The sequence below is a fragment of the Pseudopodoces humilis genome, chromosome 1 (assembly GCF_049639895.1).
Source record: "Pseudopodoces humilis isolate 2021_Gansu_Grassland_sample_001 chromosome 1, ASM4963989v1, whole genome shotgun sequence".
NCBI classification, from domain to species: domain Eukaryota; kingdom Metazoa; phylum Chordata; class Aves; order Passeriformes; family Paridae; genus Pseudopodoces; species Pseudopodoces humilis.
Window position 1 is genome coordinate 146,704,860 of NC_142200.1, and position 24,968 is coordinate 146,729,827.

The following is a 24,968-nucleotide window of genomic DNA, read 5'->3' on the forward strand; positions in this document are numbered from 1 at the left end:
GTTTTTGCCTGGCTGCTGACACGAGGCTCTTTTCTGTGTAGAGAGCTGTGGCTGAGTGTGGGATGCAGTGCTGGGGATGCTGTGCTCCCTCCCCATGTCCATGCTCCTACTCCACATCCATGCCTCTGCTTTGCAACTTTTTTCCCCAAATTTTGCATTATGGCTGGTGTAATAGGCTTAGGCAGGAGAGGAATGGGGGCCCAATGAATGAGACCAGCAATCTTCAAACACTTATTTAGCAAAGCTTTTATATCTCGTTGCACCCAAATCCCATTGATTTTCTGCCAAAAGCTGAGCAGTTATTTTCCATCCCACATGAGCAGGATGTTACCAGCCAGTGCCACCAAATGCAAGAGCTCAGGAGCTTTCCTATGTACCAAGGCTGCTGCGAGGGAGATGACAAAGAGTGAGGAGGGGGAGAGCCGGACTGCGGGGACACAACCTCTGTCATCTGTCTCAAGCTGTGGTTTGTGGCTGCACTGAAAGACATTTGTTTCAGGAAAGGCCCTTTTGGGCAAAATTAATGATGTCACTCCTGTCAGATGCTCAGGTTTGGTAGAACACTTCTCTTGAGCCAGGTTGTACTACTGGGGGCACAGGGGAGCCCAGTCAAATCCTTGTGCTGATGCATCAGCTGTGCTTCTGCACATATCTTGGAGCAACACCCTCTGATTCTTCCTGCAAGTTGAAATGAGAAGCAGGACATGGTTACCCATGCCTTTATCACTTGGCTGAATCACAGAATAGTTTGGGCTAGCAGGGACCTTTAAAGGGCATCTAGTCCAACTCCCCTGCGGTGAGCAGAGAGCTTCAACTACATCAAGCTACAGCTTCTACTGCATCAGACCTCTGCCCAATCTGACCATGAATGTTTCCAGAGATGAGGCATCTACCACCTCCCTGGATGACCTGTTCCAATGTATTATCACCCTCACTGAGGAAAATACTTCCTTAAATTTTTTTTTTTTTTGTTTAAACCATTACCCGAGGTCCAGCTCAGTGTTTCTTACAGACCTATAGTGGCCTTTTTGGGGGTATCCATTGCCCAAGGGGGGAAGAGGAGGCAGGATAAGCTACACAGCTCCCTGGGGATGGATGAGCAAAGCTCAGACTTCCTTGTCTTAGTCACCACCTTTCTCCATTAAAGAGATAAGCCCATGTTTTGACTCCCCCTCTCTCTGTTCAGTGAGGGTTTTACCGCAGCAAGTGCAGAACAGGCAGTTAGCTGCAAACTTTGGTCTCTGCATGATCCATTACAGAGCAAGGTGTGAGTGTTTCTTGATGAGCTAAAGCAGCAGGTAAATTAATACCCAGACCTGGAGCCATGCCCCTTCCTGCTGAGACCATCTTGGGTACAAACAGAAGGGTTTCTTGCAGTCGTGAGCACCCAGCAGGGCGAGGATCCTACCAAATGGCTTTTAAAGAGATCTGAAAGCAGGTAACAAACATGCAGGTTTTTAAAGTGTCTTCTTAATGCAAGCATCCTTAGGAGCTGTTATAAAGAAAGCATACATCTATTTAGTCATCTAAAACTTTATGCATGCTTTTATTCAAATCATCTAAACTTTGACAGCAGGGGGGAAAACTGGAAAAGGCCTTTTTCCTGGCGTGGTTGCTGTTTGCAGAGTTGGGTTTGCGTGTTTGCAAGCAGCTCTTAGTCTTCAGATGAAACTTGTTCCAGAAAAGACAACTGTCTTGGGGGAAGGGAGCCTGGGCTCAACACAGGATTTAGCAGCCTTGGTTTGCTGGTCCCAGAGCTGATACAGCTCCTGCTTCACATCTTTTCAACATTCCCTTTCCAAAGCGCAGTGGAAATATCAAATCTCACCGCAGCTCTGTGCATTGCATTGGCTGTCGTTTCTGGTGGAGAAAACAGAGGCTACACAATATTGCTTGAGGTTGCAGGTGGTGGTGGCTGAGCTAGGATTAGATTTTGGGGCTACTTTCCAGTGAAACTGTTCATTAAACCTTCCAGCTTTCTGGGAGACGGAGCTGGGGAGGGAGAGGAAATTTCTGTTTCCATCAAAAGCGATATTCATTTTGGGATGATAAAAATGATATTACAAGGTGTATTTCCAGGAGTGGAGCAGAAGATAAGTGAGGATTGGGTGTCAGGTACCAGTTAGAAGCCATGTGACTTATTACAATGAGGGTGGTGAAAATCTAGCCCAGGTTGTCCACTGAGGTGGAGGCTCTAGAAGTATTCAAGGTCAGGTTGGATGGGGTTTTGAGCAACCTGGTCTAGCTGAAGATGTCCTTGCTCATTGCAGGGATATTGGACTAGATTACCTTTAAAAATCTTTTCCAACCCAAACCATTCTATGATTCTATGCACTTAAGATATTTATTCTTTCCTTTATAAGTAAAAAGATATCGCCCTCCACCCCCACGCACAAGAGAAAGCTCTTATGCTTTCCTTCTGATTTAACCAGTATTTAGCAAAAATACTTAATCTGTCCTAAAAAAGCACAGTGTAAGTATCAAGAGAACAAATATCAAGGCTTTAACAAGGAGTGTCAATATTGACATTGTTCTGTGTTAAGGGATATTGGTAGGTTGTTTTCATTATTGTAAGCAACTTGTCAGAGGAAAACTCTGATGGAGCTTTGCAAGCGCTGATAAAACCTGCAGGTGCTATTGAAATTGAGCTCTTGTTCATGTGTACTTTGAATATAATTTCCAGTTTCAGAAGTCAGCTTAATGACATTCTCATACCCCTACTCTCTTGCAGTCTCTCCCACGATGCAGATCAAGCAGTCTTCCTAAAAAGTGTTATTGAAGCATTGAGCACCTCAGCAGTGTAATAGATGGGTAATATGATGATTGGCTCTTGCAATATAGGGATTAATATTATGTGTATATTAAGAGAAGGTGTGTTGAGGTATGGCTATGTTGTAGTTGGTTGTTTGGGTACCCTCTGCTCTATCCACAGTCCCATTTCCCATCTCTGCATTGCTGTCAGCCAGGGGTTGTCAGGGTGTCAGGGACAGGTGGAGGGAGGGTGTGCACATGTACCCCTTGCATGGGCAGCTGGAAAAGGGGAAAGCTTGTTGCTGGAGAGGCTTGGCATGACAACGCTTCACCTCTGATCAAGTTGTAAGAAAGTCTCCAGCAATGGATGGCAAAGAAGACTCAACTGGCAGACTTTGGGAGGGCCAGGGTTGGCTGATGAAACCCCAGGGGTATAAGAGGCGGAGCAGCCACTTTGTGGATGAGCCTCTGGCAGTCAGCCACGCTCCCAGCCCTGCCCTTCTTCCTTATTCAGTCCTTTCTCGTGTTTGTTGAGGTTGAATAAACCTTTGAAATTTTAAAGTGAGAGGTCTTTTCTCACATCACCTTGCAAAGATATCTTCCTAGTGCGATGAGTTTGGTCCATGCCATGAAAATTACCCATTGGTGAGTCCAGGTGTTGGGACTGGGAGCAGGTTGGACCCATCACCCCTAGCTTATTCAGAACTGTGATTTTCTAGTTAGAAACTTAGTTCTGGGCTTCACAGAGGTCTGGCTATTCTGGGAGCACAGCACTTTTGTTTCATCGTCCTGTGGGACCTATTTGTGCTTTCTACCCAGTTGTCAACACATTTTATTGCGATACCTACATTTTCCATGATTGCAATCCATCAAAATAATGGCCAGGCCTGACCTTACCTTAGGCTGGGTAATCCCAAGGAGAAGATGGCTGCAGGGCATTTCAGAATTTACAGAATCATCATGGTACAGGGCTCATGGTACCTTTTGTGTTTGTCTGCTTACAAGACGTGCGTTTGTTTCATCCTTCGTTTTGTTTTAAACTAATCCTCAAAATGCCACAAAGCAGAGTATTTCCAGATGAAGAGAGGATTTCTAAGGTTTAGGGCAGAACAGGTCACCTGCAAATATCAGTGATCCCTTATTTGACTCTGGTTTTAATGGATGTGTCTGCAATTTTATTTCAGTTCTGCCACATGGTGGCTATGGGGGATTTGTTTCCCTGGGGGAGGTAGGAGCTACACATTCCTTTGGTACGAGGCTCTAAAGGAGGGCAGACCCACAGGCTATGGAGACTCCCTTGTTTGTGGTGGCCAATCATCCATTTGGGGTGGCCAGCATTGTTTGGGGAACAGAATTTTTTGTTGCTTGGGTGGAGGGGCACCATGAACTACGTCAGACGTGGCTAAAAACATGGCATTTATCATATGGGGTCTCACCCAAATCAGCCTGGACCAGGATCTAAGTGAGGAATGGCCACTGGTCTGGCCCTCCTCTGCAGGATGAATATTACTTGTTCTCAGTTACATCCATGGAAGAAACTGTGTATTTTTATGTGGTGTTTCCCAAAGCAGTGGTGGAGAGGGAGTAACTCTGTTGCATGACATTCCAGCAAGCATCAAGTAGCACCCTGTGAGGCTGTCTTTGCTAAACAGGGTTTCTGTGGTTAGACATTTCTGGGTATGCATTGCATTGTGCATCCCTTTTTTAGAGTCCTAAGGTTGAAGCATTGTCCAGAGGAGATCTAGGAAGGTCTCAGCAGGGCTCTTGACTTCACCATGAACTCCTGTGTGAGCTTAGGCAAACCTGACCTCTCCATCCCCCACCTCACCCCAGCGGAGAAGAATAATCTCCACACCGTGCTGAAGCTCACAGTGCTGAGCTGCTCATCTCCCAGGGAATTAAATGCATGCATCACCTAAAACAGAGCCATGTGATTTCCAGCATCTATTTCTGATTTTACCTGAATGTTCATGGGGCTTAATTTTTGTTTTCAGGACCAGGCCATGGGGAGGCTGAGACAAGGGAGTGCATCTACTACAATGCCAACTGGGAGCTGGAGAAGACCAACCAGAGTGGCGTGGAGCGCTGCGAGGGGGAGAAGGACAAGCGGCTCCACTGCTACGCCTCCTGGAGAAACAACTCGGGCTCCATTGAGCTGGTGAAGAAAGGCTGCTGGTTAGATGACTTCAACTGCTATGACAGGTAATAGGTCAACTGGTTTTATCTAAACACAGGTTTAATCGATCCTCTGTGTGTAAAAGCTTGTGATTTTTTGCACAGAGGAAAAGAAGGCGAGTCCAAGTTAACTGGTAAAAGCATCCCCTGCAATTACTTCTGTTGCTAATGCAGCTCTCAGAATTGTCACTTACCTACTTTGACTTTCTAAGCAGAAGTTGCAAAAAGTCACTTTTAGGTGTTGTGGGGCTTATTGTTTATTTTTTCCCTAGCAAAGCTTTGATGATTCTGGCATTCATTGAAAAACCTTTCCTGTACCATCAAATGAAGACCAATATGTTCTTCCAGGAGCATTTGGTAATAGAAAATAGAAAAATAGTGAAAACTTGGTATAATTTCTAGAAAAACACAGATATCTGGGGGTGGCTAGGGGTTGAGATATTCTGGCATTTGTGATGTTGGAAAAAGTTCTACTGTTCTTTGGCTGAGTGAAGAGAAGGGCAGGGAAAAAGAGTAGGGCAGCAAAAGCAATGTGAATTTTTGTGTCACTGCCTGTAGCAAGCTGAAAAGGAGTGAGGTTTTGTAGTGTGAAGGCTCCAGCCTCATTAAATAGCTGGGAAAATTAACTAGTCTTTTCTCACTTCCCTTGATGCAATTCTACAAAGGGGGAAAGAATTACAGCTAAAGAAAACAGCCCTATGAAGTTCCGCAGTTGAAAAGGACAATGTTTGGTAGCTCTAAGCTCAGGGTTTTTGTTCAAAAAAACCCAAACCAATGACCAACCAACCAGGCCAAGCCCAGCCCTTTCAATAAGGATTAGCAACATAAAATTCAAGGATTTCCCTTGATATAACACTGATGTAGGTCGATCTCACCTTTGTGCAATTCTCAGTTGTGCATCTTTGTAGCTTCTTTCTGAAAGTTTTAGGAATATCAGGTGCTAAGCTGTAGTGTTAAGCTGGAACTAGATTTGTCCCATGGCTGCAGTATTTTCTCCCTTTGGTGCTGTATGCCTCCCCTGCTTTTGTGCCTGTTGTCTTGGCTTATCTCCACTGTAAGTTGTTCCTCATCTTTGTTCTATTATTAGCTCCAGAGTTACTTTCCTACCACACCTATTCCCTTGCCAATTGAGTAGCCAGCCTCTATATATAGTTAAATTTTTATTCTTTCCCAATAAATCAATCCTCCTTGACCCATTAGTCATCTTAATGCCGATTCTTCTGAGAACAAAAGGTCACTGTAGTTTCCTACTTCCAAGCAGAAGTGTTTACTGTAAACAGATTTCTTCTTTCAGTGCCGGCTCTCATATCCAGTGACACTTGTATTGTCACTGAGTGTCTCTGCAGGGATGTAGTGGTTCTTAAACTTTGTCATAATGTGTTGCTCTGTTACAATGGTAAAAAGTTTCCAGGGCTCCTCGCCAGCCTTTTGCAGCCCTAGAATTGAGCATCCAGTATCCCATTGCCTGACTTTTCAAAGCCACAAGTTCCAGGGCAAAGCTAAAAGACCTTTTGATAATTAAAAAAACAGTACAAGTATCAAAAGCAACATTTAAAATAAAGGTTAGCTTTAATTATATAAAGGAATAAAGCCTCTTTAAATGCAGTCCTTTTCATTCTTTCTCTTCCCTTGAGTGCCCTTGGCAGACTTCCATGCAGGCAGTGTTGCATCCCAAGGTGGCAAAAATGGCTAAGAAGATGATTTTTTGATCAGCAGCCCTGTGCTGACGCTCTTTGTGTCCCTGGCACCTTTGGATGCCGAGTTTCTGGGAGCAGCCTTGGCAGATGCAGCTGTATTCTGTCTCCCTGGATGCAGGGCATGGTCCTGTTCTGCTGGCTGCTGCTCTCGGAGCACAGGCAGCGCGTGCTGGGATGTGCCGAGCGCTGCCACCTTTGTCCCTAGAATGTGGAAAAATTTTGGAGTGCAAGGGTTGGGACGTTGAGGGTGACGTCTCCTTACTCTGTTCTTTATCTTGAGGAAACAAGAACGTGGCACATGTACATTTAAGGTTATAGGAAAAAGGTAGTGTTTAAAACTCGACTTGTGTGCTTTCGTTTATTTACACAGCCCTGCCGGAGAGGTCATGTTCACATTCTCCTGCAGAGCACGTGAACTGCTCCAAAGTGTGCCCTCACTGCCACAGAAAAATGTGTCATTCTCTCCCACTGTCTCACTTGTAGTATTTGCTGAGTGTAACATGTCATGCATACCTGGATGGCTTCACTCAGAGACAGAGATAATGAATTGCAGATGTGGAGCTGGCTGTTTTCACTCATTAGCTTGATTTTTTAACCAACAGATTTTGCAAAGGATGTGTTTTCGATTGAAGGCTCCAACACTGATGCTGTTAAATCCAAAGGACTTGTTATCTGATTTCACGAGAAAGCATCTGGAAACGTTGTTTAACTTGTTGAAACATCTTTGTTCATTTGAATAAGTCAAATGGCTCATTTTTAGCTTTGAAGTTGAAAAAAATGAGAGCCTGAAAAACAAACCAAGTGCTTCCCAGCTGAGACCTTGGAGGAGACACTTTGGCTATAACCAGTTTTTTTCCCCCAAAGGGAATAAAGCACTGAAAACTACCCAGTGCTAGGATTGAAGAGAGACCTTTCCATTCTTCTTGTGGCAGTATGTCAGTGATAACACAGAAAGGGAAGCTTGGCATGGATTCAGAAATGAGTAATAATGTCAAACGCATATGATTGTTTTGCTACTTCCTCCAAGTGGTCGAGGGAAGGAAGTTATGCATATAATTTAGCTGGGCTTCAGGAAATAGTTTGATAGAGTTCTCTGTGGAGAGCAGCTCTGCAAGCCTAATAACTAAAAGCAGAGCATAGCACAGCAAAAGGTGGCAGGGAAGGGAAGCAGCATTTAAGAAACAGAAAGAAGTGACAGCTAGAGTACTGCAAAAATCACTGCACATCTCTTTTTGGCATTGATCTGTGGGGAGAGGGAGGATGTGTGGAAGTGGAGTTGGTTTGATCCATGGAAGTCCCCTAAGGCCTTGCACAATGTGGAAGGAAATCTCAGTGCTGGGAAGTCTGTAGCACTACCAGGATAAGAGGCAAAGGCAGAAAATGAGAGCTGCAACCTGATTTTCTTAAAGGTTTTTGTGCAGAAATAAGCTTTTTATGGAGGAGATGGCACTTGAAAATTCAACTTAAAAGCCCCAGAAACAGAATTAGAATCACAGGGCCCTTGAATGGTAAGGGTTGGAAGGGACTTTTAAAGATCATCTAGTTCCAACCCCCTGCCATGGGAAGGGATACATTCCACAGGACCAAGGATGATCCAAGTGCCATCCAACATATCCCTGTAACACTTCCAGGGATGAGACATCCACAGCTTCTCTGGACAGCCTGTTCCAGTGCCTCACCACCCTCACAGTAAAGAATTTGTACCTAATATCCAGCCTAAACCTGCCCTTTTTCAGCCTAAAGCCATTACCTGGAACTGTCACTGCATGCCCTCAGACCTGCAGCTGCCTCCTGCTGTTGCTGCTGCTCTCTGGTGCCCTTCAAGTGTGCAGAGCTGGTGATGTTTAAGGCTGTGGGAGCAGCTTTAGCTCAGCCCTCGTCATGTGTGCTTTATGGCACAATCTTTAGTTGCATGATCAAATACTTCTCTGCCCTGGCAGCGTTCATATGGGCTGTGGGAAAGTCACTGCTCAGGGACTGAGGCGTCTCTCTGTCATTTTTCTCCTTCTCATTCTGTTAGCAGCGGCTGTTATTTATTACTCACCATCTAATGCCTGCAGTACATATGGAAACATTTGTTTCCTTTGCAGTCTTTTCAAGGGTCTTTGCTATCCACTGGGGTATTTGAGTGCCAGCTTGTCTTCCGTAGGTGGTGACTGCTGCTCTGTGCAGCGCAGCTCTAGGGAAAGGTGTGTGGAGAAGACAATTTGGGGCAGGTTGGCTCCCAAAGACAGGCAGGAGTTGGCTGACAATGTTTTTCTCTCCCCTTCATTTGGTGTCTGTCCCTCCCTGGCACAGGCAGGAGTGTGTAGCCACAGAAGAAAACCCTCAGGTGTTTTTCTGCTGCTGCGAGGGCAACTATTGCAATGAGAAATTCACCCATTTGCCTGAAGTCACCGGCCCAGAAGGTGAGTGACTGGGAGGACAGGGAGTTGGGGTCTCTCCCTCGAGACCCAGTTTCCAAGGACTTCAGTAGGAACATAGAATGTCCTGAGCTGGGGGGGACTCACAAGGATCATCAAGTCCAACTCCTGGCTCTGCATAGAAAACACTCAAGATTCAGACCATGAGCCTGGGAGTGCTGTCCAAATGTTCCTTGAGCTTGGTGCTGTCACCACTTCAGTGGGAAGCCTGCTCCTTCCAGTCCCCAACACCCTCTGGGTGAAGAACCTTTTCCTAATATTTGTCCTAAACCTCCTCTGATCCAGCTCATGTCAACACTGAGTTGTTGGATGTTTTGGTTATGAAGTCAGAAATAATTTTGCTACAGTTCTTAACCAATAGTGTTTTAAGGCTGTTTTACTCTATGGCCAACGCTGTACCAACACTTTGGATACCATCAGTAAGGTTTAGGTTTCCTTTATGGTGGACAGTTCAGTGCGGGACATTACTAAACAAAATCCCACACAAGGGGAAGAAGACAGAGTGATTTATATAGCACAGATTGAGCCTCAAACTCTTAAAAGGTGTTTGATGCCCTCCTCATTAAATTCATAAGTCATGAGTCTCCAGATACCTTCAGCATCTGGGATTTTTGCATTGGATTCTGTTTTGTTGGTCTGGGGATTGAAAGGGAAAGGGTGTGTGTCAGCTTTCAGAATCTGGATATGCATCAAGGAAGAAAAGTAATAGCAGGGCCTTCTTCAGAGGTTAATAGAAAAACAATGATTCTTTTAGGTGCATACTTTTTAAAGTATTATTCAATAAAATCTATTAAAACAGGTGAATCTTTTCCTTAGGTTGGTTTGAAGTACCTGCATTTACTGAGATGTTCCAACAGACCTTTATCAGATTTTCCTGGGCTGTCCTTATAGGTTTATAATTGTTTACATGGGTTATATTATCTCCTGTTATTAATGTACCCGTAGCAACCTAGTAGCAAATATTCTTTCTCTCACAGTTTTTTGTTTAATTTGGCAAGTCTTGCTATTTTTTCCTTCCCTGTCTCCAACATAGCAACATGGCTCCATTTAGTATTCCCATTGTTTGTGTCTCAACTGCACTGATGTAATTTGGAACAAGCACTACTGTGGGAATAGTGCATTTGATTGTGGCTCTGGCAGCATTTTACTAAAAACTGACAACTTGTCAATCACTGTGAAAGGTAAAGCAACGCTGCAAGGGATTTTGTGCTCTTTTAATACATTTGGAAGGGTTAAGAAGAGGAAATGTTCTGCTTTTATGTATCCCAACAAGAAATACCTATCTTAAATAAAGGTCAGATGGAGGCTCAGCTTGCAAAGTGTGGTTTGGACCATTGTAACTCCATCACTAGCATTACTTCTACAGAGTGGAGAAAAACATGGAGCCTTATTAATGCTGTTGGGTGTGATGGGACATGCCAGCCAGCATTGCCAGCTTTGGAGTGGAGGGACAGATGAGGTTTGGTTGCCTCTGGATGTGCAGCTGACAGTGCTGCTGCATTCCTGCAGGTCCTTTTCCCTCACTTACCCTGCTCTTTTCTCACAGTCATATACGAGCCGCCGCCGCCAACGCCCTCCCTGCTCAACATCCTGGTGTACTCCCTGCTGCCCATCGCCGTGCTGTCCATGGCCATCCTGCTGGCCTTCTGGATGTACCGGCACCGCAAGCCTCCCTACGGCCACGTGGACATCATTGAGGTGAGGGGGTCACTCCCCCTTGTTTGGGCCTTGCAGGAGGCACGGGGGCTGCTCGGTGTATGTTCACAGACACTTTTGATTCTCTTTTCAGGTAGCCTAACTCTTCTTCTCTGCTTTTTGAAGCTGGTGGCACAGTTGGCCTCCATGGAAGTGTCAGACCGATGGGTTTAGGTGGGGTTACCACCATGTCTGAGATACTTGAGGGGAGGAATTAGACAGCCCTGATTGGTGGCTGCCTTTCCTCCCAAACTCTGACCCATTGCCTGATTTCAGCCAACTCTGTAGAGCATCAGAGATCTGAGAGATGATAAAGTTCCTGCCAGCTTCATGAGAGGAGGGAAGATGCTTTCCCTGATGAAGCTCAGGTTTTATGAGCCCTCAGAGAATGGATGCAGGAGGCTTTGGGGTGACCTAATTGTAGCCTTCCAGTACCTGAAGGGAGCCCACAAGAAGGACAGAGAGGGACTTTTTACAAGAGCATGTGGTGACAGGACAAGTGGGAATGGGTTAAAAGTGAAAGAGAACAGGTTTACATTAGATAGTACGAAAAAATTCTTCCCTGTCAGGATGGTGAGGCCCTGGCACAGGTTGCCCAGGGAAGTTGTGACTGCTCCATCCCTGGAAGTGTTCAAGTCCAGGCTGGATGAGGCTCTGAACAACCTGGTCCCAGTGGAAGGTGTCCCTGCTTATGGTAGGGGGGTTGGGACTGAATGGTCTTTAAGGTTTCCTTCCAACCCAAACCATTCTATGATACTGTGAACCTTTCCCATCTGAAAGCAGGTAGAACAGAGCTCCAACCCCATGCTCTACAGGGTTTAATTTTTTCTGCTGGACAAATGCAGGGCTGAAACAGATGTGATCTGTATGATGCTGACAGAGCTGTTCACTGCCCATGACTGGGGTGACATGGAACATGCTAATGTAGTGAAGAGCAGTGGGAGGTTTTGGATTGGCTGTCTGGTCACAGAGATCAAAAGGTTCCCACTTTTGGCAGGAGGTAGCCTTGAGGACATCAGTGCTTTACAGCCCAAAATAACTTCTGCTTTGAAAACACAGGAGAATTCAGGATTTTCCCAGAGCATGGCAGGCAGTAGTGTCACGGAGAAGGTGTAGATTTTTATATGTGTTCTAGACCAATACCTTACAGAGCAAGCAAGACAGGGAATTTCAGGCTGTTCTTGCTGCAAACAGTACACCTGAATAATTAGTATTAAATAAACATCACTTCTCCATGCTTCTTTTCCCATGTGCAGTCTCTCAATTCCTCCCCTCCCTTTATTTTATGGTCCAGCTTCAGCTGGTGGCAGTGTTTTTTTCTCTTGTGCAGGATCCTGGCCCACCACCCCCTTCTCCCCTTGTTGGTCTAAAGCCCCTGCAGCTCCTGGAGATCAAGGCGAGGGGACGCTTTGGCTGCGTGTGGAAGGCTCAGCTGATGAACGACTACGTAGCAGTGAAAATCTTCCCTATTCAGGTGAGAGTGGCACTGCATTGGTTCTTACTTGCCAGAGGCTTTCTCACCAGTGCTGAGATGCTTTAAGTGCCTATGGAGATTATGGTTTTTGAGACCATAACAAAGATGCATTTGGGCTCTTTTGCTGGGGGAAAAAGTTCAAGGACCCTTTCTTCCTACACTTCTTCCTGCGTTATCTCATTACCAAATGCTTCCTGTAGTAGTACTTGTTGCAAGAAGGGCAAAAATAAGGACATTCTGAAATCTACAGGGTATGGTAACTTCCCTGGAAATGTCTGTGTTGTTAAAATCCAGCAAGGCAGGGTGCAGCTGTGGTGCCCAGAGCGCACACAAAGAGCCAGAGCCTTGGCTTTGTGTGTCCTGCCTGGCTGGGTTGTAAATCTGGATCCAAACTTGGTGAGCAGTTTACAGCCTCCAAAGGCACAGCCCTGGTGCTGTGAAAGCAAATTGCACTGCAGCCTTTCTGTCAGCTCCTGTCTTCTGCTCTAGGAAACCTTTGAACACTCCTGACTTGATTCTCTAGGAACTGCAGATGAAAAGAGTACAGCAATCAAAAGTCAAGTGAAAGAAAAATTACTAAAACATCTTTGTGCTCCTCCACTGTCTCCTTTAGCTTTTCACCTCGTATTTGTTGTCATAGTGTTGCTAAAGGAGATCTGCACGTCTTCTGCCCAAGCCAGCTGTGACCTACCAGTAAATATTCAACAGAGCCCAGATTAGATTTTGCAATTGCAACAATTACAGTACAAGGTTGATCCTGGGTGCTGTATGCACAGGCTTTCTTCTTGCAAGTATCCTTAGGAAATCTTGAAAAATCTTATTTCTCAGTAAGGTTGAGTTTGGCTTCCTCTCCGCTCCCCACACATGTCCTTTAGGAACAGCTGAGGATAATTTTGGAGAGGGGAGACTGAGGACAGCAAGTTGTCTTTCTTCTTTAGGGAAAACAACCTCATTTTGAAGGGATACATCACATCCTAACACTGGAGCATGATTTTTAGAGTAGTGTGAGCAGCTCTGACTGAACTGAAGGAGCTGTTTGCTTTAAAGGGAAGCATGATCTCTGATGGTGCGTTTCTCCCTGCTTCAGGATAAGCAATCTTGGCAGAGTGAGAGGGAGATTTTCAACACTCCTGGCATGAAGCATGAAAACCTTTTGCAATTTATCGCAGCAGAGAAAAGGGGGACAAACCTGGAGACAGAGCTCTGGCTGATCACAGCTTTCCATGACAAGGTAATGTATCATTATATTGCACATATATATCAATGAATGTACATTTTGGGAAGGCAGAGAGGGAGCTGTGGTACAGCAGGATTATAATCTGTGTAATCTATCCAGTCTGTTCCTGATGGGCCATGACTCTGTGGCAGCAAAGTGCTCCTGCTCCCATGCTTCAAAGAGCCTTCCTTTAGTTTTCAAGGTTTTCCTACACAAATAAAGGATTAATAAAAGTGGGATTTAGGAAGAGAGAGAGGCACAAAAGGCCACAGCTCACATCTGTTGTGGTCACCATCCCTTGATGTGCATAGATAAGCATCGTGTGAGACAGATTTCGCAGACCCACCTTGCCCCTTGCAGATGGGCTCCATGTTTGCTTTTGAGGCTTGGGGCACATCTCCCACTTCATGGATTGCTTTAGTTATAAAACATGACTAACACTTAAAACAAACGTGCAAATCTGGGGTTGAGCCAGCAGTGTTATCCCCCTGTTAAATCCAAGGTCTACTTGAGTCAATCATTGCCACAGCCAGCTGATACAATGCTTCATCTTGCATGGAAGGCTTTCCCCTTGCTGAGGTTAGATGAATTGCTCTGGTTAAAGATGATTTTTTCCTTTCCTTACATCCCTCCCCTCCCCTGGCAGATAAGTAGACATCAGGAGGTCTGTGCTGTCAAGGGCTGAAAACTCATGGACGCTTCTGATTTTTATTTCTTCTTTTTACTTTCACTAGTGATTTTTCTCTCCCCCCGCCCCGTTAAATCAAGGCTCAGATTTTTCAAGCATTCTCTAAACCATTCTCTAGCCTGATGAGTTGGCACATCTGTCACACAGAGGGGTCTATGGTTAAGAACTGACAGTGTCCTGTTCTGCAGGGTTCTCTGACAGATTACCTGAAGGGCAACATTATCAGCTGGAATGAGCTCTGCCATGTTGCAGAAACAATGGCCCGTGGCTTGTCCTACCTTCATGAAGATGTCCCCTGGTGCAAAGGTGAAGGACACAAACCTGCCATAGCACACAGGTAAAGCCTCTTTCGTAGACACTGTCTTTGAAATGATGCTGTTGAATGGAGGAGGAAGTTGTGCTTTTAGGGAGTAAGGCTTTTTAACCCAGAAAATCCTGTGCTAAGACAATAATTCTTTTTTCAACCACATATAAAATAGTGAGGGCCAAGTAAGTGTCTTGCCTGTGGAACAGCATAGTTGGTAGTGGCTGATGGCAAATGTCCGAAGAGTAGGGGCTTCTCTCTTCCATCAGCTCTTCCCTTGTGGTGGGAAAGGAATTCTGGTCACTGCAGAACCACCCTGAAAGGACTTGGCTTGATAATATTATCATATTATGATCCTGTAGTGTATTTCTGTGGCTGTACCAGGAGTTGGACCCTATTTTTCCCTGATTTAGACTGATAACTTCACTGTGTGTCTTCCCACGGAGCCTTTGATCATTAGGTGAAAAATGGACAAACTGTGGAAAGGCAGAAAATGGCTGCTGGTTACTTTTCCCTGTAGTTTTATAAGGCCCAAGCTGTGCCAGGGTGCTTATGAGAGACACCACAGCAGATGCCACCCTGCCCCTGAGACCTCCTGGCACACGCTTCAACCCACCTTGGTGGCAGGGTGGAGGGGACAGCAAGAAAGCAGTTGGGTTAAACCATCCTCACGCTTTAGCCCTTCTCCAGAGCCCCACACTGCTTGCCCTAGACTAAAGCATCTCTTCTGAGTGGTTTGCTCATGGCAGGGTAGGATGGGGGAGATTTCCAGAAGGGATTTACAGGCTGTAATCCGTGGCCATACTCCCCCGCCGCCTACCGCATTTCATTTAGGAGGGACTTAAACCCCACCTCCAGCTGCAGCAATTTGTACCCGATCTAGCAGGCCTGGCTTCATCTATGGCACAATAATCCCTGTATTTGCCTGGGTATCCCTGCCCTCAAAACACCCCAAGTCCCCAAACCTGAAAGTTCAGAAGAGCTGGGGGCTTTTGAAAGAACCTGCAGCTGCCTTTGTGCTGCTCCTGGAGCTGACCCCTGTGTCCCTGACATTTGTCCCTGTAGAATAAAGGCAGTGGTTTATAGATGAAAATTCCTGAGGGTGGGGAATGGAGGAAGGCTATAGAAAGGCTTTAAAGCAACAGACCATGCTCATTAGTGTCCCTGTCCATTTAGCGAGTGATAAAAGCTGGAGAATGCAGCATTTGTGTGAATTTAGCACATACCTAGTGGAGGAGGGATTTCAGGACACAAGGGATTTCCCTGGGATTACCCCACTCCTTTTAATTTTATTTTTGAAAGAAAACACTAAATGCATTTTAAATCTGGGGAGGGGGGCGTGGGGGGTTTTTTTTAATGGCTTCCCACAGTGCACACGGATGGAGATGCTGGGGTTGCCAGGTGGAACTCCCCAGTCACTGCTGGGCAGGGGTTCAGCCAACTCCTCTTTGGCCCCCGGCACTACAGGGAGGATTAAGGTTATGGAATCACTTGTTGGTGCAAAAGTGCCCCCACGTGGAAGCTGCAAATAAAATCTCCAATGTCTCAATTGAATTAACTCACCCATTACTCATAGTCTGCTTGTTCTGTATTCCCTAGTTTGAAGTGCTATATGAAAAAAAATATTTTCTTCTTTTCATGCCACTTTTCTTTGTCAGTGACTGTTTTAGAACATGTCTAGAAGATGTTTATGATGATGATCTTCATGTTTAGAAGATGTCTAATGCATCTGATATTGTGGGAATTCTACTTTGCACAGCTTGGATTAAATCCTTCTCCCTGACCTGGATACATTTGCATTGCAGCTCAGATTTGCCAGTTCAAGGTGGTTTGTGAAAAGAAGGAAGGAAAGCATGGAAAAATGGGGAAATGTACAGAAATGGGGGGAAAAAGTAGAATTGCAAAGGGAAATCCCTGCATCATATATCACGATGTAGGAGTTAACAGTTGCATGCCCAAAGGGCACTGCAGATCAACAGCAACACTTGTCCGTACAGTAATGCTGGTTTGCATCTTGTTTCACCTTGGAACCACATCATTCAGGCAGATTGCCTGATAATTTCTGTGTGGTCCTCATCGAGCCACTGCTCTGCAAAAATCTCGTGCACAATCTGTACCATCCTGAGGGCATAATCCCCTAAAGCTGAACGAGCAAAGGCGTTTATCCACGGCATTAAATGATGGCTGTTTCCTAAGCCTGTGGGGAAGCTGCTATAGCATGGAAGCAGTCTCTAGGACAACAGATAGTGGGAAATGCAGTTTTTCTGTGTAATGGAGGGGTACCAATGTTTGGGAGGCTCTGCAAAGCTGTACTGAGTCCCTAGAGGTGATGGAGGCTGGTTTCTGCTGGGGTTCATTGGCTGCACAGTGCTCTCCAACTTCACATCCACTTCCCCCATCTTAATCCTCAAGCCAGAAATGCCCATCATGCTGTGTTTAGCTTAGAAAGGTTAAATCCTCTCCTCTGATATTTTAAGCTCAGAGTCAGGGGCTGGGTGGCACAGGATGAATTTTGCTTTCAGTGCTTTGAGCTGATGCTCTGGCATCTGAGACTGCAGGGAGCAGCCCCTTCTCTATGGTCCAGCAGTTTCTCTCTTCACAAAGAATTTTGACAGGTCTCTCTAGTGCAGAACAATCGTATCTGCCCTCATTAATTATTTTGTGCAGGCCCGCAGTGTCCTGCAATCAGCAGGGTCACCGAGTGAATTGATGATAGGGAAGTTATAATGCTGAGCATACAGGACAATTGCCATCTGCTGTCTAAGGTCGGTAATTTAATTAGATTGCCAAACATTCCTTTTCAGATGAAAATGCAGGAAGCCCAGGGAGCACAGCTCGACTGGTTAGGCATCTCAGTGTGATCTTCCTCCAACCCCCACCCTTCCCAGCCCCTGCAGATTTACCTGAGCTGCCCTGAAATGATGCCACTGCAGCACAGGACTGACACAAATGTCCCCTTCAAGCACAGACCCACCACCTCTACTGTAAATTCTTACACTTGCCTGTCAGCTGCCTGCTCCAGCCCTGACAGCGTGTCTGAGTGTGGCCTCACTCCCTTCCCTGCTTGCTTTCCAACCCTCTGATTTCTCCAGGGAAGATCAATCCAGCAATTACAACAGAAGGCCAATAGATGACTACGGCAAAAGCCTGTTGAAGCATGTAGTCAGGGTGGAGACAGTCTCACCAGCATCTCCAGCATCTGCTGATTTCCAGAAAGATCTAATTTTGTAGATAGGAGTAAACATCCTTACTAGGATAAAGATTAGTTGATTTTGTTCTTGGGAGTAAGAAGGGCCCAGAAGATGGGGGTCCAGAGATGGCATTTGGAGCATGAAATGGTGCCTCATATACAGCTTGCTCCAATTAAAAGAGCCCCTTCAGATCAGATTTTATTTTGAGATTGATTCACTGTAGAGTTTGGCTGACTCTGTGCTGGTCAGCTCAGGATTCCTTGGTCATGTTTTAGGGACAAGGGCAGTGAGGAGCAGCCAGGCTTACAGCACAGGCCATGCTGAGAATGCGGGGAAGAAAGGAACTGATTTACTGGGAGCTGCTAAGCCTATAGACAATGTGTGTGCTGCAGGGTGATTTAGATACATGCCATGATAAACCCTTCCCTTACTTCTTGGCTTGTCCATAGGGACTTCAAGAGTAAAAATGTCTTGCTCAAGAACGACTTGACAGCTGTACTAGCTGATTTTGGACTGGCCGTACGGTTTGAACCTGGAAAACCTCCAGGGGACACTCATGGACAGGTAATCATTACCTTTAACTTTTTAAAAAGTTGGCCTTGCCAAAGCTTCTCTAGAGTGGGGGCTAGTTTGTGTAGATGCATTTAATTTTCTTTGAGATATGTATTTTTTGTATAAAAACTTGTGCTCAGAAATAAATTCTAGGAGCTTTTTTTATATGGGGGAGTTTGGAGTCTGCTGCACATTCCACTTCTCTAGGCTGTAACACAAATATTAAAGCTCCTAAATATTAATACTGATACCACAATACAAATATTAATAAACCTAAAATTATTAATTTAATTTTAAGTATTCATCCAGGCTAGCTGCTTGGGTGACCTTTGGCACATCTGGCTGTGCACTGTGTATGTAAACAATATACTACAATTTTATGGCTTCTTAATTTTTTGCCTTTGTGTTGCAGCAAGAAGCCTCTCATTCTGCTGTCATGCCTGGACAGCAAGTCCATCATCCCCTCCTTGTTCCTCCAGCACTTTCTGAATTCTCATCTCCAATTTAATCTCCATTTTTTACCTTTATCTCAGAAGGAACAGACACTCTTCTGGGTTAGCCTTACTTAGCTTTCCTCATCTTTGTCACCTTTTTTGACTTTTCCAGTATTTTGCACATCTTTCTGTATCATGGCTTCACTCTGTCCCTAATGCCTCAGCTAACAGCAAGAAGAGATGAGAATTTCCCTAAAGGAAACTATTGAAAGTGTTTCAATTCCAAAAAAAAGTGCCTTTTCCCTTTCTGTCCTGTCTAATCTCCTATGTTATGAGCTATTCTAAACATAACAATGGAGGCACGATAATGAGGACTGAACTCCCTCAAAACAAGCAGAGGTCTTTTCCAAACCATGGCAAGCTGGGATTCATGCTTTGCTGCTTCTGTGGAAGCAGGAGACTTGTTTAATCTGGGGCTGTCAAACCAACACCTTTTCCTACCACTTCAAGATATATAATTTTTTCTCTTCTCTGTTTTTTTTTTTTTTGTTTTTTTTTTTTTATTGGGGGAAGTTGTTGTTTGGGTTTGTAATTTTTTGTTGGGTTATTTGGGTTTTTTTTTGAGTGAAAGAGGATTAAACTTTCAACAATTAGGATAACCAAGTCAGACTTGACCTCAGGGTGTTCTGCATGTCTCCAAAGACAGCATTTTCTCATGCAGGGCGTGCTGCTGGAGCAGCATGCAGCGGGATGCAGACCTGCAGCGTGCACTGAATGAGCATCACACATGTAGCCTTGCACTTTGGCTTCCTCCTTCATGTAGCTTATCTGGACTCGAGTGATCTTAATGAGAATCGGTGTCAGAAGAAACAGCTCCCCTTTGCTTGTTTTTCGAGCGAGGTGCACCTTTAGCAGCAGTGGCCTCCAGGCTAATGAAACCAGCTGTCACTCACCTCCAAGCAGCAGAGGCTGAGGGGCCCAAATGCAATGTAACTTGAGCTGTGTTTTTTCCCTGTAGGTGGGAACAAGGAGGTACATGGCTCCCGAAGTGTTGGAGGGAGCCATCAACTTCCAACGAGACGCCTTCCTGAGGATAGACATGTATGCAATGGGACTGGTGTTGTGGGAGCTAGTCTCCAGATGTAGAGCAGTTGATGGTAAGAATACACATCCTCTCTTCCCTGGGAAGGGTTCTGTTTCAGTGTGGTTTAGTGGTCCAGAGAATGGATCTGCCTCTGTTTAAAAAAAAAAAAAATGATCAATGGCATATTTTTATTAAAAGTAGCTAGCCTGGTTTTTATTTGTTTTTTAATATAAGGTGTTATATATAAGGTGTCTCTGTGTATAATAACCTTTGTAAGTGCTCAAGTCTCAAAGTTCTTTTTACCATGTTGGTTATCTTGCAAATTGCTGGGAATTCAGAGGGAGAAGGTGATGCCTACAGGATGGGTGTCCTTTACTCCTGAGCCTGCTCTGTGCTGCTCTCTGCATTCCTGCCTGTGGCCAGGGCATGCCTTGGGCTCCTGAGAAGAGCCACACAGCCAGCTTGGCTGTCACCTCACTGCTGCAGGGCACTGGGGTAGCCTGAATGGAAAGCACCTTAGTGAAACAGCAGGATCACAGGGCTGGAAGGATCCTGGGTCAGCAAGCCCATTTCCCTGATATTGTAAGTCATTAGTTATTGATCTTTGACTTTTGCTGATCAAGCCCTCTCTCAGCCCTAGGGTTAGGGCTAGGTTTGTTGTTTCATTTACAGCTTTGGAGGATCTCAATTTCTCCTGAAGGATCTAAACGTATGAACTTCACGGTGTCTCTATTCTCCGTTTTTTTTATCCTAAAACAGTGCTGCAAAGTGAGGCACCTTTTTTGTCCAGTCAGCACATCTGTTCTTTAGTGACCCTTGCCATGTGCAGGCCAGGGAAGAAGTCACATCATTGTCATAGTTCCAAGGCTGTTTCCTCAAACTTTTTTCTTCTTGTATAGATATGGGTGTTCTGAACCGAATATCAAGTTCATAAAACAACAGCACCTCACTTAGACTTGAAATGTTTTTGTTAGCATTACAGTAGGACTGAGGAGCATGGTTATAATTAAAATGCCTCCCATAAGTGTGTGGTAACAGAAGGTCTCATCTTCAGAAATACAGAAATGTACAGTCTAACGAGGTAAAATGCTGGAGGAGCGGGGAGCTGGGAGCACAGTAGGGTTAATCAGCGGTACACAGATCACTCATGAAGGAATTGCCCTTCTCTGTTGAGGTACCCCAAATGTTCACTTTCATTTTTCCTGTCATGTTTGTGATCCCCTGCCAGTTCAAGCAGCTGAGATACCCCAGGTGCCACACACAGCACCTTTGAGTCAGAGGGAAGGCTTCCTTTGAGATGGCGGGGAGTTACACTGAGCCTCATTTGCACTTCCAGCTCAGAAGTGATGTTGTGTAAACAGCACATGTAGCTTGCAGATCACCAGTGCAGCTCTTCACAGCCTGGGTTCCTCTTGGAGGAAAAGGAAAGTTGTAAGTGACCCCGTGCTATACACTAGAGCAAGTGTTACAGCTTGGTTTAGTGACTGCCACTGAGTAAACAAGAATAACAATAAGCCGTTTTAGTGGTTTCATTATTTAGAGTACCTTAACATTGTGTTGTTGGTGCCACAATTCATGATCAGATGAAGTGGTCAGCTCTTTTATTTTAGTCTGGAAAGACCCTCTTAAAGTATCTCTGCTCTGGAAAGAGGTCATTTGTTGCTACTGAGAAACCGTAAGTGATGGCGTGGAGCACCGTGAGAAGCCCATCAGTTAAGCTGGGCTGCTCTTTCTGAGAGAGCATCTAAGCGTTGCCAAAAGCCAAATGATGTTTCAATAAGCAGAAGTTATTGTTATCATCCAGCGTCTGCACTGATACCCATAACAGTTGTCTCATTCCCATGGCCCTGGGCAGTTCACAGCCATAACTGGTATAACTAAAGCGTTCAGAAATCATTTTACACTTAGGAGCTGGTACTTGGGACAAGTGCTTCCTGCTCCAGTGTGTCAGGGCTGACTCAAACCTATGAACAAACCAGATCACAAAGCAAGAAATTATAAGTGTTTTATATGCTTGACCTTGCTAGTCAGTGCTAAAATGAAATTATGCTCATGTTGAAATCTTTCTCTAGGTTATTGTGAGTTGAATTGTTGTGTTAAAATGTGGGGAGGACAGGTTTATTTGGTCTGTATATTAAAATAAATCATGGTTTACCTGGCAAACTTCCTCAAGGAAATGATGGGATCTGGAGGCCTGGCTGAGGGTTCGGATTTGTAACTCAACGAGGTGGAAAATACACGGCCAGACAAGCAGCAGGGACAGCAAAGACCATTGTGTAGGAGGAATGTAAATCACATTGTCTGCAGTGACGTGAACGTCAGGCTTTGTTGCAGTGGGCTGAGGTTGCTCTGGAGCTGCAGCTCACTCATGCATGGGGATGCCGTGGCTCTGCAAAGGCCATTTCTCCCCTAACCTGATTCTCTGCGTGCACCATAGGTCCGGTGGATGAATACATGCTGCCTTTTGAAGAAGAAATAGGTCAGCACCCATCCCTTGAGGACCTGCAAGAAGTGGTGGTTCACAAGAAGATGCGCCCCGTGTTCAAGGATCACTGGCTAAAACATCCCGTACGTCCCTCCTGCTTAACGGTGGAAAATATTTTCCTGTGTGATGGGAATGAGGGATGTGGTTATGCATTCCCAGAGTTAGAAAGAGTCAGCTCTGGGGAATGAGAGGTTGCTCAACAGCTTTGTGCTCTATTTTCCTTTTATCTCTTGTTTTTTGAGGCTAAACAAGCTGAATAATCAGCTAGTGCTGAATGTGGAGTGTTTGGTGCTTTAGCAGGGCTCCTTTAGTATGGTGAAAGAAAAAAAAGAAAGAAAATAGAGTCCTTTCATTGAAAAAAGAAAACAATCCATACCATTGGAGACACACTCCTCACTAGCCAGATACCACACAAGACTTGGAGCAGTTTGTGGAGGAAAAATTAATTAGATGTGAAAGCAAGCAGACAATGAAGCAAAATGCAGTGTGGGTTTCCCAGAGGTAGTGCATTTCAGGCTCACATTTTTAATAAAAGAGCTGATTTTTCTTAGATTGGGAAGATGAGAGATGATGGCATCTCACTGGGCTTCAATAAGAAGTCAAATGCCTCCATTTTGCCCAAACTGCTACAGATTTGGCTAGACTCAGGTGTACTAACTCATTTCCCAGAAGTTAGGGAGTGCTGTGGATTGCAAAAAAAGATGAGTGTTCCACTTCAAATGAGGGTTCAAATAAGAGCTGTGCTCTTCAAGCACAGTTGAATTCAGCTTTTTTGGGGATGGAAGAGAAGTGATTGCAAACAAAGCAAACGGTTTCATAGTAACTGATACAGTGCTGCCAGCTCTCACAGTTTCATCATGGGAATCTTAATATTTGTTGTCTTGTAAAGCTTCAGCTGCTGAATCTTGGGATTTATTTTGATATTAAAAAAAGCGCTTTTGCGGCTGAATGTGACCAAACCTTAGAAAGCAGATGCTTAAAAAAAAAAAACCCATGAAAACACATATTTAAAGTAATTTTTGAAGCTTATCTCATGGTAATTGGCATACTGTGGAAAAATACTTGTAAGGTTTTTTAGAGCATTGGCTCTATTGAATGGACCTCTCCACCCTCTGACAAGCTGGTGCCCATGATGCCTTAAAGATATAGAAATAAAGCAGTATACTTTCAAGACAATATTACTATAGGAGGTAATATGAAAACTGGTCTTTAATTGGAGGCCTCTAGGGGCAGATATGGAAAAATGCCCACCACACATGTGGAAAACACAGTTTTATAAGTTTAGCAGATTAACATAATTGAGAAGAACCCCCAGTTAGAAACACAGGTGTTGAGGTAATTCCCCCTCTTGGTCCAACCTTTTCTGGAGCCCCCCATTGGTACTAACTGTACTTTGTTTATGAGAAAGTGTCTTAGGAGGGTAGCTCGTCCTTGGTTTCCAGGAAAACTCAAGTTAGGATAGAAGCCTTTGGAATGTGCTTTGTCTTTCTGCCTATCAGGGCAGGAAAAATACTGGAGCTAGCTAGGATCTATGTAACTACACAACAATAGTCTACAGAGCTATCGATGTACATGCAGGAAATACAAAAGCACACATGGTGTTGGTGTCCCCCAGAGCAGGTGACGTTGCTGAAGGTGTTTTCTCCCCGTTGCTGTCCGCAGGGCCTGGCGCAGCTCTGCGTGACCATCGAAGAGTGCTGGGACCACGACGCGGAGGCGCGGCTCTCGGCGGGCTGCGTCGAGGAGCGCATCGCGCAGATCCGCAAATCCGTCAACGGCACTACCTCGGACTGCCTCGTCTCCATCGTGACGTCCGTCACCAACGTGGACTTGCCACCCAAAGAGTCTAGTATCTGAGTCCTGGGTCCTGGTTCACTTTTGTCTTTCCAGACTCAGCGGATTTAAAACAAAAAAACAACAAGGAAAAGAGTAAAAAAAAAAAAAAAAAAAAAGTACAAAAAAAACAAAATCACAAAAATTCAACAAACCCATGAATGCAGCTGCTATTTTATCTTGACTTTTTATTATTATTGTTATTATTATTATTATTATTTTTTTGGATTGGATCAATTTTACCAGCACATTGCTCTACTGTATTAAAAAAAATGGACATTTCAGCAAGCATTCAGGTGCCGACTAATGAATGCAGAAAAGGTGCAGGTACCTCAGAACCTCAACAAACTCACTTCAGTTGTTTTTATTTTATTCAGTTTTCTGGGTTTTTCTTTATCAGTCTGTCTTCTGAGCGGAGCATCTGTGACATAAAGCTTACATGACATAAAGGAAAACCACCTACCACCTTCGAAAACGCAATGCTGCAAACTGTGGAGGAAACTTAAGACTGTTATGTAAAGAATACACCTCAAAAGCATTTTTTCCCCATTTTGGTTTTGGGTTCAGTTTCTTTTTTATTTTTTTAAATTTTTTTTTTGGAAGTGAGCTTCAGAAAAAAACAGCAGATGTGTCTTTTACGGATCTAACGGGTGTCATTGTAACATGGGAAAAAAAAAAGTAACTGGGCAGAGAATGTTAATCCTTGATGGTATAATTGAAGGGGGGAGCGTAGAATAGGGGTGGGGAGAGTGACGTTGGACTTGGCAGCATTTGGGGAAACATCATTTGCTATGGAGCTACTTCTCAGGTAACCTTTAGAGGAGGGGAAGGACATTTCTGGGCAGAGTATTTATGGCTGCAGCGTATGGAGAAAGCGGAGTTAAAGAGGCAGTGGTTGGAAGACAGGCACTTGTTTGTTCCTCCAGAGTCTGGGTTTGGGTAGTAAAAGAACAAAGCAGGACTATA

General features: G+C 44.7%; 1 protein-coding gene across 1 annotated transcript in view; it reads left to right on the forward strand.

The window, feature by feature from the left end:
* The window catches only part of ACVR2B (activin A receptor type 2B), a 95,701-nt gene extending 71,054 nt beyond the window's left edge, over nt 1–24,647 (forward strand). Inside the window, exons 2-11 of the mRNA XM_005527760.3 lie at nt 4,746–4,953; nt 8,922–9,031; nt 10,593–10,744; nt 12,072–12,215; nt 13,303–13,446; nt 14,308–14,456; nt 18,064–18,178; nt 19,619–19,757; nt 22,122–22,252; nt 23,832–24,647. Of these exons, the coding sequence (XP_005527817.1) occupies nt 4,746–4,953; nt 8,922–9,031; nt 10,593–10,744; nt 12,072–12,215; nt 13,303–13,446; nt 14,308–14,456; nt 18,064–18,178; nt 19,619–19,757; nt 22,122–22,252; nt 23,832–24,026 (1,487 nt within the window). The 3' untranslated portion in view covers nt 24,027–24,647. The remainder of the gene's footprint in view (nt 1–4,745; nt 4,954–8,921; nt 9,032–10,592; nt 10,745–12,071; nt 12,216–13,302; nt 13,447–14,307; nt 14,457–18,063; nt 18,179–19,618; nt 19,758–22,121; nt 22,253–23,831) is intronic.
* Nucleotides 24,648–24,968: the final 321 nt, after the last annotated feature.